Source organism: Bubalus bubalis, chromosome 6 (genome assembly GCF_019923935.1).
Source record: "Bubalus bubalis isolate 160015118507 breed Murrah chromosome 6, NDDB_SH_1, whole genome shotgun sequence".
Classification (NCBI taxonomy): Eukaryota; Metazoa; Chordata; class Mammalia; order Artiodactyla; family Bovidae; genus Bubalus; species Bubalus bubalis.
In genome coordinates, this window is record NC_059162.1 from 3,139,337 (window position 1) to 3,155,770 (window position 16,434).

Below are 16,434 nucleotides of genomic sequence, written 5' to 3' on the forward strand. Positions count from 1 at the left end.
ACTGGAATTCCATCACATCCACTAGCTTTTTTGTAGTGGAGCAAGTACCTTCTAATTTTATGGCTGCAGTCACCATCTGCAGTGATTTTGGAGCCCAAGAAGAGAAAATCTGTCACTGCTTTATTTATGAAAATCAGTATATTTACTGGGTTTATTATTTCGGGCACCTTCATTCCTTTGTATAAATCCAGCTTTTAATCTTGTATCATTCTCCTTCAGCCCGGAGTAATACTTCTTTTACTGTAGTAAAATATGTTAGTGACCATTTATCTCAGATTTGTCTGAAAATATCTTTATTTTACCTTAATTTTGAAGAATATTTTTGTTACAGGAAGAATCAGTTATTTTCAGCATATTAAAAATATTCTATCATCTGACTTGCTTAGGTTCTAATGAGAAAGTTGCTGTCATTTTATTTTTGTTTTGTTGTGTATAATCTGTGTATTTTTGTTCCTCTTATTGCTTTTCAATTTTATCTTTTATCAGTGCTTTTCAGCAATGCAACTGTAATGTGCCTTGATGTGCCTTTTTCTTTAACTTATCCTATTTGGCATCAATTGAGATACTTGGATCTAGGCAGGTAGTTAAAAACGTATAAAACAGTGTTATATCTGAATTGCAAGAAGCTAGGAAAGACTGAATATGCTAAACAGAGACATGGAAGATATAGAAAAAAAGATTAAAAATCAAACTCATAGGAATGAAACACACAGTATAAAAGGGACAGTACATTAGGTATTATAGAAGACTGATTGGTGAATTTAAAGCACTAGAAAACATCCTAAATGAAACACAGGGAAGAGATGAAATCTACCACAAACTACTTTAAGTTTCTGAGAAGTAAAAGGTGAACTTATTGAATAAAAATGAGATGAGCTACAATGTGATGAAAGATGTAAGAAAGAGTCTACAAAGGGAATGGAATAAGGGTGTAGCAAATGAGATTAAAAAGACTACAAAGAGCATACAAGACCAAGCTGAGTTTATAAAACAAGATTTTTATGGATGTATTTTCCCATCCACCACACTAGAAACACCAAAATAATTTTTGCCATTTCTCCTTTCTCTATTCCCTAAGCCATGCTAAGTTAGTCCCATGAATAACCTTCCTGGTTTCTAGTAGTCATCATTCTTTTCACTGACACCCTAGTTCTGGCTCTTTTTTGTTTGTCTAGATGTCAGTATGGTCTTCAAATTAATCTGCCTTCCATTCTGAATTGTGTTGCCAAATTCTTTTTCCTAAGGCACCAGTTTGATCATATCAGTTTTTTTTGTTTTTTTTTTTGCTCTAAAATCTTCAAAGGATCTGCTGTCTTCTGAATAAAAATTTGGACTGTTTCACCTGCAATTCAAAGTCCTACTTATTTCTCTAGCTTTTTATAAGTCTTATGGTACGCCTGTACTAAATTATCTGGAAATAATTCTAACAAACTTTCATTTTATTGCCTCTTACTTTGTCATTAATGAAAACAGTTACTGAGAACATTCAATGTAGTATTTTTGAAAAAATATATTTATTTATTTACTAATGGCTGTGCCAGGTCTCAGCTGCAGCACACTGGATCTTCAATCTTGTTGCAGCATGCAGGATCTTTTAGTTGTAGCATTTGAACTCTTATTTGCAACATGTGGGATATAGTTCCCTGACCAGGGATTGAATCTGGGCCCCCTTTGTTGGGAGCATGGAGTCTTAGCTACTGGACCACCAGGAAAGTCCCTACAATGTGACATTAATCTAAATGCCAGGGATAAAGTCACTTTCTTTCAACCTAGTTTCATGGAAATCTGATCAACTTCATACAAATCCATATAATGAAGTTTCTGAACTTTCAAAGTTGAAGATCAGACCTAAATAAAAGTAAAATCACTATGGTACATTCATTTAGGAAGTTTTATGTGAAATAGCCAACTGGCCTCTCTGTTGAAAACATTATGGAATGAATTATTTGCATGAGACTCAAGAGAGAACCCTGAGACACAAAAATGTATGAGAATTACATTGAAATGAATGAAAAAGTTTTAATTTGTCCCGTACAGAACAATTTCCCTCTGTCTGGGAAAGGATGAATGACCTATACCACAAGAATGGAAAGTTAAAATTTCCCTGTGCTTTGGTGGAATGCTTTTGTGTGTAGAATATGTATTCTATCTCTTTGACAAATATTTTTGTGTATCTATTAATATGCCCTATACTAAATGCACAGGTCAATGAGATCCTAAAAATGGCCTGGACTCAGAGAAATGAAGCTATGAACATTAATAGCATTGTTTATGGTATTTATGTATCTCCGTGAATAAAACCCATGACTTTTTGGTAGCAAAGTGAATTACTAAGGTGGGTATGAGTCTAAGTAGTGAGTGCGAGTGAATTATTGGCCAATAGTCTATTATAGGGATACTGAGTAAGCGTGACAATGTGTATTCATAAAGGAAGAAGTCACCTCATATTTTAAAGTCTTCTATTAAGATGGCCCAGAGTCACACATCAGAAAAGGAATGTGGATTAGTTTAGGTATTCAAGCATTTTCAAAGGCCTCTTCTAATTCTTAGGATTATAGAAGTTTATTGTCAAAACTGAATTTTTTGTATTTTCCTCTCTTAAAAGGCTACCCAGACACTCGGTCACGCTTGTCAAAATAAAGGTTAAAATTCTGAGACTGGACTTCCCTTGTGGTTCAGTGGTTAAGAACCCAGTTGCCAAATTAAGCCATGGTCTGGCAAGATCCCACATGCCATGGGGCAAGTAAGCTGGTGCACCACAAGTACTGAGGCAGTGTGCCTGGAGCCCAAGTTCTGTATCAAGAGAAAGAAAGTGAAAGTGAAGTAGTGTCCGACTCTTTGCGACCCCATGGACTGTAGCCTACCGGGCTCCCCCTTCCATGGGATTCTCCAGGCAAGAGTACTGGAGTGGGTTGCCATTTCCTTCTCCAGGGGATATTCCTGACCCAGGGATTGAACCCGGGTCTCCCACATTCCAGGCAGACGCTTTAACCTCTGAGCCACCAGGGAAGCCCTGGTGATCAAGAGAAGCCACTGTGATAAGAAGCCCACACACCCTAGTGCAACTGCGTCATGCCCCCTCACCTCAACTAGAGAAAGCCTGCATGCGGCAAAAAGGACTCAGTGCAGCCAAAATAAATAAATAAATAAAAATAAAAACATTCAGAGACATTTACCATGAGATTAACGAAAGAAACTTAAGCTTTTGGGATCCTCACTTGCACTGGTTCCTTTTAAATAAGAAAGTAAGTATTCACTTTTGAAGAAGTGAATACTACTGTAATTCTATATTTTTCCTTTTAAAAGACCCCAAGAATTGTATAAGCTTTAGTGCTCGCTCTCTCTCTCTCTCTCTTCATATATATATATATATATGGCTTCCCTTGTGGCTCAACTGGTAAAGATTCCACCCACAATGTGGGAGACCTGGGTTTGATCCCTGACTTGGGAAGATACCTTGGAGAACGGAAAGGCTACCTACTCCAGTATTCTGGCCTGGAGAGTTCCATGGACTGTATAACCCATGGGGTCACAAAGAGTCAGAGACTACTGAGTGACTTTCACTTCCCTAGGTCTCAGTATACCTAGAAATGCCTCTGGTATAAACCTCAGAATTCTTAGAACTTTAGAATTCTTGTTCACCTCATTTTATTTAATTCTAAGAATTAATATTTCATCCTTCAAAACTCTCTTGGATTTTTCTTCTCTTTCTTGTCAGTTTCTGCTGATTACTATGCAATTTAGTTCAGGGCATCTTCACTTGAAAAATTGTATCATGATGATAGCCTCATAGTTGGTTTTACTGACTGCAATTCTCCTCCAAATAAATCTATCCTTTGTAAAGTTGGCAGACTAATCTTCTTAAAAAGAAACAGATTATTTTGCAAAATTCCCATCCAAACTCAAGATATTTTGGTGTCTTTCCACTATCACGGCTCTTTTACACTTGAGATATTTAAATGCTCAGGCAAAAGTGTGGCAGTCAATCAGAGGGTACTTGAAGCCACATAAGAAATGTGAAATTTTTCTAGAGTGTCATTTTTACTTGATAGCAAGTAGTTTAAATGATTACTCCCCCCTCCTTTTCTTCAACAATATCAAGCAGATATACCGTTAAATGCAAAAAAGAAAAAATACTTTTAAGCTCAGATGCAGAGAATTAGATTTACTGTTATTCTTGGCTCCTGACACATTCTCACCAATTGTTCATTCAAGGCTAGAACCTTCATTCATTCTGTCAACTACAAATTGGCACTTACCAAGAGCATCACCAATGCCTGAACAACAAGGCATTTGCCATCTGCCTCTACTGAGATTGAACCCCATGCTGCTATAGCTGTTGACCTTCAACAACCCCTGAGGGAACTCAGGGTGGAGTGAGGTGCTCTGTACTCCAGGGAATCTGGTGGGACAGGTCTTTAGATAGTTGGATGTTTTTAGGAACAGATTTTATAATCTCAATCCTTGCATCTCCTCATACCTAGAGAAGCACTAAATCCCTTCATGGTGACATCAGACCCTCAAGACTAACAAAAAACCTTTTGTAAATTGAGGGCTTCATGGTATTGAACTCTCCTTTCACCAAAACCTTATATATTGACTTTCCTCCACTGTCACTTTGGAACAGTCTCTCAGAGCTATCTGAAATGCTGCCTCCTGGGCTGCAGTCCTCTTTTTGCCCCAAATAAAACTTAACTCATAACTCTCAAGTTGCACATCTTTTTTTTTAGTCGACAATTCTTTCATTTAAAATAATACAACAGGACTTTCTTGGTGGTCCAGTGATTAGGAATCCACCTACCAATGCAGGGGCATGGGTTTAATCCCTGGTCTGGGAAATTTCCATTTGCTGAGAGGCAACCAAGCCTCTGTACCACAACTAGTCAAGTCTGTGTGCCATAGAACCTGTGCTCCACAACAAGAGAAGCCACCACACTGAGAAGCCCACTCACTGCAGCTAGGCAGTAGCCCCTACTCAAAGCAATGAGAATGCCCATATACAGCAATGAAGATCCAGTGTAGCCAAAAATTAATTTAAAAAATACCCATGAAATCACCAACGTGAAAACTAGAGCATGAATTTACATTTACATTCACCTCTTTGACCTTCCATTGCATCATCCAGTCGCTCAGTCGTGTCCGACTCTTTGTGACCCCACGGACTGTAGCCTACCAGGCTCCTCCGTCCATGGAATTTTCCAGGCAAGAGTACTGGAGTGGGTTGCCATTTCCTTCTCCAGGGGATCTTCCTGACTCAGGTCTCCCACACTGCAGGCAGACACTTTACCATCTGAGCCACCAGGGAAGCCCCCCTATTCAAGGTACCACTATCTAAATCATCATTCTCCAAGATGGCAGAGTAGAAGGACATGCACTTATCTCCTCCTGTGAGAGCACCAAAATCACAATTAGCTGTTGAACATTCAACAGAAGGACTGTGGAACAAACAAAAAAAAGATGTCATGTGAAAGTCGCTCAGTCATGTCCAACTCTTTGTGACCACATGGACTATACAGTCCACGGAATTCTCCACACCAGAATACTGGAGTGGGTAGCTGTTCCCTTCTCCAGGGGCTCCTTCCAACCCAGGAATTGAACCAGGGTTTCCTGCATTGCAGGGGATTCTTTACCAATTGAGCTATCAGTGAAGCCACCCGCACCCCCCCCCCAAAAAGGTAAAAAGACAAAGAAGAAGCCGCAGTGAGATGGTAGGAGGGGTACAACTGCGATAAAATCAAATCTCGTACCTGCAAGGTAGGTGACCCACAAACTGGAGAACAATAATACCAAAGAAGTTCTCCCACTGTTGTGAAGGTTCTGAACCCCACAGCAGGCTTTCCAGCCTGGGGATCCAACAAAGGGACTGGGAATCCCCACAGAATCCCCACCTTGAAGGCCAGCAGTATGTGACTATAGGACTTCCACAGGACTGGGAAAAACAGAGACTCCATTCTTGGAGGGCACAAACAAAATCTTGCACACACCAAGACCGGAAGAAAGGAGCAGTTACCCCCCAGGAGACTGAACTAAAATTATCTGCTAGTGTTGAACCATCTCCTGTGGAGGGGGGAATCAGCAGGGGCCACCACAGGGATGCAGGGACTGGCAGCACCTGTCTGGGAATATCCCAGTTGGAGGTTCCTCTTGGAGGTTGCCATTAATCCTACCTTAGATCCCTGGGCTGGGTTGCTGCTAAGTCACTTCAGTCGTGTCCGACTCTGTGCGACCCCATAGACGGCAGCCCACCAGGCTCCTCCGTCCCTGGGATTCTCCAGGCAAGAACACTGCAGTGGGTTACCATTTCCTTCTCCAATGCATGAAAGTGAAAAGTGAAAGTGAAGTCGCTCAGTGGTGTCCAACCCTCAGCCACCCCATGGACTGCAGCCTACCAGGCTCCTCTGTCCATGGGATTTTCAGGCAAGAGTACTGGAGTGGGTTGCCTCAGGCCAAACAACTACCAGGGAGGGAGTATGACCCCACCCATCAAGCAGATAATTGGATTAAAGCTTAACTGAGCAAGGCCCTGCCCACCAGAGCAAGATCCAGTTTTTCCCACCACCAGTCCCTCCCATCAGGAAGCTTACACAAGCCTCTTAGCCTCCTCCATCAGAGGGCAGACAGAAGAAGCAAGAAGAACCACAGTCCCACAAAAATCACATTATAGAAAGTTAATGAGGATGGAAGAGCAGAAAGTTATGCCCCAGATGAAGGGACAAGATAAAACCCCAGAAAAAACAATAAAAAAAAAACTTAAACAACTAAAAAACAACTAAATTCAGGATCTCAGGAAAATAGAGATGAATAATACACTAGAAGGAATAAATAGAATTACTGAGGCAGAAGAATGGATAAATGACCTCGAGTACAGGATGGTGGAAATCACTGCTGCAGAGCAGAATATAGAGAAAAGAAGACTAGGAAATGAAGACACCCTGAGAGACCTCTGAGACAACATTAAGTGCACCAACATTCACATTATAGGGGTCCCAGAACGTGAAGAGAGAGAGAAAGGACTTGAGAAAATATTTGAAGAGATAATAGATGAAAATTTCCCTAACATGGGAAAGGAAATAGTCGACCAAGTTACAGAAGCACAGTGGAAATACCTAAAGAGGAACACACCAAGACAGATAGTAATCAAACTGACAAAAAGACAAAGATAAAATATTAAAAGCAACAAGGGAAAAGTGACAAATAACATACCAAGGAACTCCCACCAGGCTATCAGCTGATTTCTCAACAAACTCTTTAAGCCAGAAGGGAATGGCATGATACATTTAAACCAATTAAAGGGAAGAACATACAACCGAGACTACTCTACCCAGTAAGACTCTCCTTCAGATTTGAAAGCTTTTCAGACAAGCAAAAGTTAAGAGAATTTAGCACCACCAAACCAGCTTTATAACAAATGATAAAGGAAATTCTCTAGGCAGGAAACACAAAAGAAGGGAAAGACCTACAGAAAATAAACCCAAAACAGTTAAGAAAATGGTAATAGGATCATACATATAGATAATTACCTTAAATGTAAATGGATTAAATGCACCAACCAAAAGAGTCTGGCTGGGCAGATATAGAATGTATATAAGATATATGTGTGTGCATGCTAAGTCACTTCAGTCATGTTCAACTCTTTGCAACCCTACAGACTGTAGCCCACCAGGCTCCTCTGTCCATGAGATTTTCCAGGCAAGAATACTGGAGTGGATTGCCATGCTCTCTCCAGGGGATCACCCTAATTCAGGGATCGAACCCACTTCTCTTATGTCTCTTACACTGGCAGGCAGGTTCTTCACCACTAGCACCACCTGGGAAGTCCCAGTAGTCATATGTGCATGTATGCAATTCCACTTACCACATCACTTGCTTGACCCCCAAATTGTATTACATACATTGTTTTATACTGTTAGGTTAATCGTAATGATCTTTTATTTTTTGTCTACTGATTGTGAAAACTGATAAATATTTTTTACTATTGTGATTATGTAACTATTACTCACTTAATACCATTGTAGCATTACTGGTCAACAGAAAAATAATAGAACTGTATATCACCAAAACTACTATTTAATAGAAAAACCTGTAATCACGTTTTAAAATCCTGATGCATGGGGAGGGAGGAGGGAGGAGGGTTCAGGATGGGGGAGGACACATGTATACCTGTGGCAGATTCATTTTGATATTTGGCAAAACTAATACAATTATGTAAAGTTTAAAAATAAAATAAAATTAAAAAAAATAAAATAAAATAAAATCCTGATGCATATCCTAGTTATCTTGGAACTTTTTGAAAAATACAAACACCCAGGTATTGTTTTACTTTCTCCATAGCTCCAGGTATCTTTCTAATGAGCATCCATGTTTAAAAACAACTGTACTATATGATGATCTTTTACTTTATCTGGTTTGCTTCACTTTTTCTATTTCATATTCAGTGCTCCCATTTCAATTAGTTTGTTTTCGAATTTCTCCATCTCCTTTTTTTTTGGATGTCCTTTCTCAAGCCTTTATCAAGCATGGTAGCTTGATATATATATACATATATATATATATGTATATTTTGTATATACATATTTTTTGTATATATATTTTCAGTTCAGTTCAGTCACTCAGTCGTGTCTGACTCTTTGCGAACCAGTGGACTGCAGCACATACATATAATATGTATAATATATATATATTTTAGAGAACTTATGAAATTTTGCCTAATTGAAACATTTATGACATTTTGATTCCACTTATTTGACTTAGTATGAAAAGAATGCTAGATTTCTAATTTAAAAAATATGCAACAAGCAATAAAGGTTTACAGTATAGCACAGGGAACTCTAGTCAATATCTTGTAATAACCTATAATGGAAAATAACCTCAAAAATATATGTGTTTATGTATAACCTTGCTGTGCATCTGAAACACTGTAGGTCAACTACACTTAAAAAATGCGTATATATAAAAAAAGTATATATTAAAAACAATCATTTTCTTGCTTTTCTTTTTATTATCACCTATATATATGTGTGTGTATATATATATATATATGAATATATATATATACACATATAGATTCCTAAATAGTGTTGGGTGGGGAACTTAGAAGTTATTAACATTACAAAGTCTACTTCATGCTGTATATAATTCTTACATTCTTTTCACTCAATATTGTATTGCTAGGATTAATTAAGGCATGCTTGTGTGCATGCTCAATTGCTTCAGTTGTGTCTGACTCTTTGCAACCCTATGGACTGTAGCCCATCAGCCTCCTCTGTCCATGGGATTCTTCAGGCAAGAATATTGGAGTGGGTTGCCATGCCCTCCTCCAGAGGATCTTTCTGACCCAGGAATCAAACCCACACCTCCTGCATTGCAGATTTTTTACCTACTGAGCCAACTGGAAAGCCCATTATTAAGGACTATAACTGTAGTACTGTAAAATCTAGAGTATATATCCTAATTTATCTATCCTCTATTTGTATATGGGCACTTGGGTTGTTTTAAATTTTGATATTAAAGAGAATGCTCATATGAACAATCTTGTATATATCCTGGTACTTGTTCAAGTTTCTTTTGGGTATGTACCTAGGAGCAAAATAGTAGGTCATGGGGTACGCAAATGTTTATCTCTACAGGGTAATGACAAACTTTTGGAGGGGATGGTACCAATTTACACTCCCACAAGGATCAAAAGACTCTGCTGATCCATATCCTCTAGATATGGTCCAAATTAACAAAGTCTTTTAAAATTTATGGTATCATATGCACAATATCAAGCCTACCTTTTTAACTGTGTCTAAGGGTTCAGTTCCCCCTTCATGGATAACAGCTTTGACATATTGAAGAGGCTTGCATAACTCAATGAAGCTATTAGCCATGCCGTGCAGGGCCACCCTAGACAAATGGGTTATAGTGAAGAGTTCTGACAAATCATGGTCTACTGGAGGAGGAAATGGCAACCCACTCCAATATTCTTGCCATGAGAACCCCACTGACAGTATGAAAAGGCAAAAAGATATGACAGTGGAGCAATTACTAATAGCTCCAGAAAGAATGAAGTGGCTAAAAAAAAAACCAAAAGCCAAAAACCATGAAGCAGATACACTTAGTTGTGGATGCGTCTCAAGTGGATACAACATTCAGTTGTGGATGTGTCCAGTGGTGAAAGTAAATTCCAATGCTAAAAAGAACAATACTGCATAGGAACCTACAATGTTAGGTCCATGAATCAAGGTAAATTGGAATGGTCAAGCAGATGACAAGACTGACCACTGACATCTTGGGAATCAGTAAAGTAAAATGGATGGGAATGAGCAAATTTAATTCAGATGATCATTATGTACACTACCATGGGTAAGAATCCCTTAGAAGGAATGGAGTAACCCTCTTAGTCAACAAGAGTCCAATTCACTCATATTGCTGTACAACAATCAGCCACCACATCCATCTTCAGAACTTTTCATCTTCCCAAACTGAAATTCTGTGCCTATTAAACAATAACTCTTCTCTCTCTCCTCTTTCCAGTCCTGATCATCTGCCATTCTACTTTCTATGTCTTTGGACTGACAACTCTAAGTACCTCATAGTGGAATCACACAGTATTTATCCTTTTGTGACTGGCTTATTTCACTCAGCATAATGTCTTCAAGGCTCATCTATGTTGCAGCATGTATTAGAATGTTCTTTTTAAGACTTAATAATTGTATATATATATGTGTATATATATATATAAGGGAAGTGTAAGTATATATGTACGTATAAGGGAAGAAGAGAAAACTGGAGTTTGGGTGAAAGAACTGCATAGATTCAGTTTGGAATATCCACATGAAAATGCCTAGTTGGCAGTTAGATACTAGGTCTGAGAATCAGAAAAAAAATTTCAGCTACCAGTGGATAGATGGTAACTGAAGCTATTGAAGAAAGCAAGGTCACCAGGAAAATGAATAGAATGAGAAAAAGCTAGTCCAAGGATTATATGCTAGGTGGTTTAATAAGAACCAATAATAGTAATAGTTAACACTTACTATGAACTTTCTATGAGCCAAGTACCATTTTAAATACTTTACTCACATAATTAAAAAAAAAAAAAAAACCGTTTGGACTAAGGTGCTATTATTATTATGTCATTTAAGGAAACCAAGGGACAGTGCAGTGAAATAATTTGCCTAAAAGTGCACATCTACTTGAGTGGTGAAGCTAAGACTTGAAGACAGGTAGCCTGACTCCAGAACTTTGCCTCTAGCCTTATATAAACCTCACAGTAATTCTGCAAAGTAGATATTTTTACCTCCATTTCACATATTAAAAAAAAAAAAAAAAAAAGAGGCTCAGAGAAATTAAATTCACTTCCTAGAATAATACAGGTTGCATGAGGTAGGGTTACAATTTAAACCTAAAGACCATATTCTTTCATACCTCAGTTAAGAGAAATGATTTCATTTCTCTCATAATCTTTTACAATGCTGAGCCTAGTAGTAAATATAATTATTACTAATAATAATGTAAGAACACTGAAGTTTAGCTCCCACTTACCTTTCACAGCAAGTTACTTGAGGTTGTACCACAACTTAAAAAAAAAAAGTATAAACTAAGGCAGAAGATGTTGGTTCAGGAAATAGTGACTCCTATCCTAGAGAAGAGTGAAAGGAAGTCCCAGGACATAAGCCTTGTAATAATCATAGAAATTAAGAGCAGTACAGTGACTTTTTGGAGTGGTCTTCAGGGACAAAACTTTGAAACCTAAAAATTAGTACAACCAAGTGCTTAAAGACATGATAAAGGAATCTGGTAGCATGCAATAAAGATGTCATTGAATTGCCTCTAGCACTATTCTTCAGCAAAAGGGTCACGTCATTGGCCTAGAGAGGGCTTTCCAGGTGGCACTGGTGGTAAAGAATCCACCTGCCAGTGCAGTAGACATAAAAGACAAGAGCTCATCCCCTGGTCAGGAAGATAACCTAGAGAAGGGAATGGCAATCACTTCAGTATTCTTGCCTGGAGAATTCCACGGACAGAGGAGTCTGTCAGGCTCCTATGCATCCATTGGGTAGCAAAGAGCTGGACATGACTCAGCAACTAACATACCCAGAGAAGGAAATGTTATCCTAACAGTAGACAGTTTTGTAGTAAATATTAACTGAGGAATAATTTAAATGCTTTTTATTACATTTTAACACCTCTGGATGAGATGCATCTTACAATCATGGTTTTCTTAGTTATTTTCTTTCTTAGTAGTACATAAAATAGCATGTTGGATTTGTTCAAATGTGTGTGCCACAGTTTTATATGTTTTATAATATACTCTAATCTTCATAATGGTTTCATGTAGTTGATGTTATTACTATTTTACAGGTAAGGAAATTGAGGCTCAAAGATGTTAATATGTTCAAGGACTGCTGTCAATTAAGTGGAAAAGCAAGTACTACAAACCAGATATGGGGAATTCCCTGGCGGTTCAGTGATTAGGACTCAGTGCTTTAACTGCCTGGCCCCAGGTTCGATCAGCAAGTCTTGTGGCATGATGGCAAAAAAAAAAAAGAAAGACAGAAAGGAAATCAAGAGAGAAAACCAAGTCTAACTTCAAAGGTCATGCTCTGTTGTACCTCAACATTTACCATGGGTGATACAAAGCTGAATAAAAACCATCCAAGTTGAACAGTTGAAATGAGATGAAGCTTTTCCAGCTCCTCCAGAAAGAGCCAATCTTGCCCTCATCTGTGCTCGTAACATTTTATGCACATGTCTGTGAATGTAAAATGTCACTTGCCACATCAGCAAACACGTGATACTGCAGCCGTCAAGCCATCAGCCACTGTTCAGCCCAGAGGGAGCTCAGGAAAGAGAGAAACAGGCTGCCCACCACCAAGCTGTCAGCCACTGCAATGGTGCACCCTGAGGGGATTCAGGAAGGAGTTAGGAAACAACAACAACTGGACCTAGATAGTTAAGGTGCATAGCGAAAGAATATCTTCAATAAGCCCAGACTCCTGCATCTTCCCATATATGGCTAAACTCATTAACTTGAGATGTCTGGTTTTTCTTTAATTAGCAGTGATCACTTGACTTCCAACCTGGTTTTTGTTGTAAAAACTCCTCCTGGCTCCTCCCATACCCCTTTGGATCAGTCCCTCAGAGCTCCTTGGCTGCCTTCAGGGCTTAAGGCGTCAGAAAGACTTCTGAATAAAAATGTTAACTCCCAACTTTGAGGTTGTAAGGTGGTTTTTGTTGTTTTTTTTTTTCAATCAACACCTCTCCTACATCTTATTATAACATGTAACTTCCAAGGAAGTCAGAAATAGTATCTTGATAATTACCGTTTCCAATCACTGTAGTGTCTACCAGTGATCCTCACACAGGTAGAAGCTCAATGTCGTTAAAAGGAAACAGGATGTCTGCCACTAAGTCTAAAGAGGAGACAAGAAATGCATTTATAAGAAATAAAGGCCAAATACAGTTGTTACAGGGAAATTATAAATAAAGTGCATTGGTGTTTAGGAGAAAAGAACAAAGAATAGAAAATACAAGTTAAGGGGAGATAGTTCAGCCAGCTTCCTGATTTTCATACACACTCACACAGACATAATCAGTCTGGAAAAGCTGAAAAGGCTTAAACTAAGCTGCTAAGACAACTTCTTTCTTCAACCATTTTTCCTGTATTTCAGGTGGATTCTTTACTTTCTGAGCCACCAGGGGAGCCCTTTAATGAGTTAGCAGCATTTATAGATTAGAACATTTAAAATTTTACATAACTCAGGATTTGGGGATTTTCTTGAAAAATGGGAAGATACTGGAAACTGGGTGCTCATTCTCCAAGGTAAATTGGTTACATGCATCAGTGGTTCCTTTCAGATCAAGTTCCTGCTCCCTTACTCATCGTAGTATCTCCCACCATTTTCTTAAGCCCACCCTGCGTAATGGTGTTTGACTGTACTTATCAGTTCAGTTCAGTCGCTCAGTCAAGTCCGACTCTTTGCGACCCCATGAACCGCAGCACGCCAGGCCTCCCTGTCCATCACCAAGTCCCGGAGTCCACCCAAACCCATGTCCATTGAGTCCGTGATGCATCCAACCATCTCATCCTCCGTCGTCCCCTTCTCCTCCTGCCCTCAGTCTTTCCCAGCATCAGGGTATTTTCAAATGAGTCAGCTCTTCGCATCAGGCCAAAGTATAGGAGTTTCACGAGTGTATGTATGACCACCTCCTATGATATGCCGCTCGCTGCTCTATTACACACCAGGTATTTTCAAGGACTGTGTCTTTGCCTTTCTTCAAAACACTGACTCCTCTAAGCCACTGCTTCAATTCCTTTCATTAGCTCCCTCTGACCACCTGCTGAACCAGGTCACCGCAGCATTCTGATCACACTTCTGTAAAAGTTCTAATCACATCGTATGCACAAGTTTCTCTCCTTTGCTAGAATGGGAGTGCCTGGAAGCCAGCGGCCCGGGGCTCATTGATGTTCGCGCTTCCAGCCCCAAATCCGTGACCTGGAACCTAAACAGAGTTTAAGTACGTGTGTTTGGAAGCCAATTTCCCCACTTTAGGCAAACCGAAACTAAACTATCTACTCGGCCTTAAATGTGGGACTGAGACAGAAACACGGACGAGCAGACGAGTCAAAAAACGCACACTCGGGTGAGAAGAAAGAGCACCTCAGTACCGCAGCTAGCAAACGTTACCAGAGAAAGTCCCGCCGCTATAGTAGTCTCAGGCACACCAGGTCCAACTCTCGCGAGGTTGGGCCTGAAAGCCAGCTCATCCGCCCCAGAAACTTAGAGCGCGGTTTCCGCAGGATTCTCGCGGCAACAGGGCACGCCAGAATGGGCACTTCCGGCGCTGCGCCCAGGAAGCGGAAGTGAGGCTTCCTGCCTGTCAGAGTCGGTGTGTTACTCCGCGGTCCTGAAATCTAGGAAAATCGTTTTCGCTCCGCTTTTCCTGGCTGTCAAGGACTTCCCCCGTGCAGGGTGGGAGTGCAGAGAGTGAACCGTCGCGAGATGAGCACGATGTTCGCAGACACGCTGCTCATCGTTTTTATCTCCGTGTGCACCGCTCTGCTTGCCGAGGGTGAGAGCAGCTGATTTTTTTGACGTGTGATCAGACCCCGAGAGAAGGGAAGGATCCTAGGCCCCGGGTCCCTCGAGCCTCCAAGGGAGAGGTCACGAGCCTTGCTTCCTTTGGTGGCGGTGGGGATGCGTCTCATGTACTCTATTTCAGGGAATCTTACCTTCAGGAGTGTGAGAGAATCCAGTGTGGCATTCATTGCCAGGTTTCTCCGGTCCAGGGTAGATTTCATTTGCGTGTTTGTGGCGACAACTTCGAATCGTGTCATGGTTGTTTTGGTTGAACATCAGTTGTTAAGCACTAGTGAATATAAGGCAAAAAGTCAAAATCCATTCTTATCTAACAGTAACCACTAATAAGGGTTTTGTTACGGTCCAAACATTTCTCTATTAGCATTCTGCTTTTAATGTTTCAGGTATAACTTGGGTCCTGGTTTACAGGACAGACAAGTACAAGAGACTGAAGGCAGAAGTGGAAAAACAGAGTAAAAAATGTAAGTATGCCAACATCCTTTAGAAACAAGTCAGGTTTACTGAAGTGCATGTTCACAGGACGTATTTTAGGAGCACCGACGGTTATAAAATTTTGTAGGAGTAGGTGAATCCGACTTGAAGTCTATTTAGAAATATAAGACTTTTGTGCAAAATATGTACTACAAACAGCAGAGCAACTCACGGGAGTCGTACTTGTTATGTGTTTTGGCAGTTCTAAAGAAGATATCCTGTTCAGTTGTGAGGGGCCATTGAAGCCTTTGTGATGCAGATAGCTTTGGAGTCCTTCTTGGGTAGTTAGAATTTGGACAGAGGATGACATGGGGAAGGAATTCCAGGCAAAGAAGATAGCATATGTGCAAAAAATATGGAAATTTTAACTTGTAAGGTGTGTCTGGAGAACATCGGGTCATTATGATTGGTGTCAAAGTTAAATGGTGTCTTTAGGGATAAGCCCAATTTTCTGTTGGGTCTTATGGTTGAAGGAATATTTGAGAAAAGGGTTAAGAGCAAGTTGAGTTGTTTTTGAAATAAAACAGGAATTCCACAGGATACAGCTGAGGGAGCGGCTAGAGGTATAATATGGATGGTTCCTTATAGGTTTGGTCTGGTTTTCAGTCTTCTGTCATAAAGATTAACTTTCACATCTTAACTTTCTGTATTCCATAACTTTTCTGTATGTATTCATAGGAGTTTGAAGTCTTCTTTCTTACAACATGCCATTTCTAATATCCACATAGCAACTATTTGTGTAAATATTGTTGTATAAATATTTTTCTTCCTTTGTAAAAAAAGGAGATTGAGACTCAGAAAGGTTAAATGACATGTTAATGTCTCAGAGCAAACAAAGAATTAGAAACCAAATCCAAACCATCACCGACACAATGGACAT

The 16,434-nt window shown here is 39.7% G+C and overlaps 1 protein-coding gene and 2 long non-coding RNA genes across 4 annotated transcripts in view; 2 read left to right on the forward strand and 1 right to left on the reverse strand.

Annotated features, from left to right (window-relative positions):
- The window catches only part of LOC112585516, a 46,097-nt gene extending 33,626 nt beyond the window's left edge, over positions 1-12,471 (forward strand). Inside the window, exon 4 of the long non-coding RNA XR_003109870.2 lies at positions 12,343-12,471. This is a non-coding gene — a long non-coding RNA (uncharacterized LOC112585516). The remainder of the gene's footprint in view (positions 1-12,342) is intronic.
- Positions 12,136-14,817, reverse strand: LOC102402790. The gene is made up of 3 exons (XR_327452.3): positions 14,670-14,817; positions 13,305-13,394; positions 12,136-12,882 (listed from the first exon to the last, which is right to left on the reverse strand). It is a non-coding gene; the product is annotated as an uncharacterized LOC102402790 (long non-coding RNA).
- Positions 14,818-14,834: 17 nt separating this feature from the next.
- TMCO1 (transmembrane and coiled-coil domains 1) overlaps positions 14,835-16,434 on the forward strand; it is a 57,762-nt gene continuing 56,162 nt past the window's right edge. For both annotated transcript variants that reach the window (XM_044944095.1, XM_006057290.3), the window contains exons 1-2: positions 14,835-15,054; positions 15,467-15,544. In XM_044944095.1, the coding sequence (XP_044800030.1) occupies positions 14,985-15,054; positions 15,467-15,544 (148 nt within the window). In that variant the 5' untranslated portion in view covers positions 14,835-14,984. The remainder of the gene's footprint in view (positions 15,055-15,466; positions 15,545-16,434) is intronic.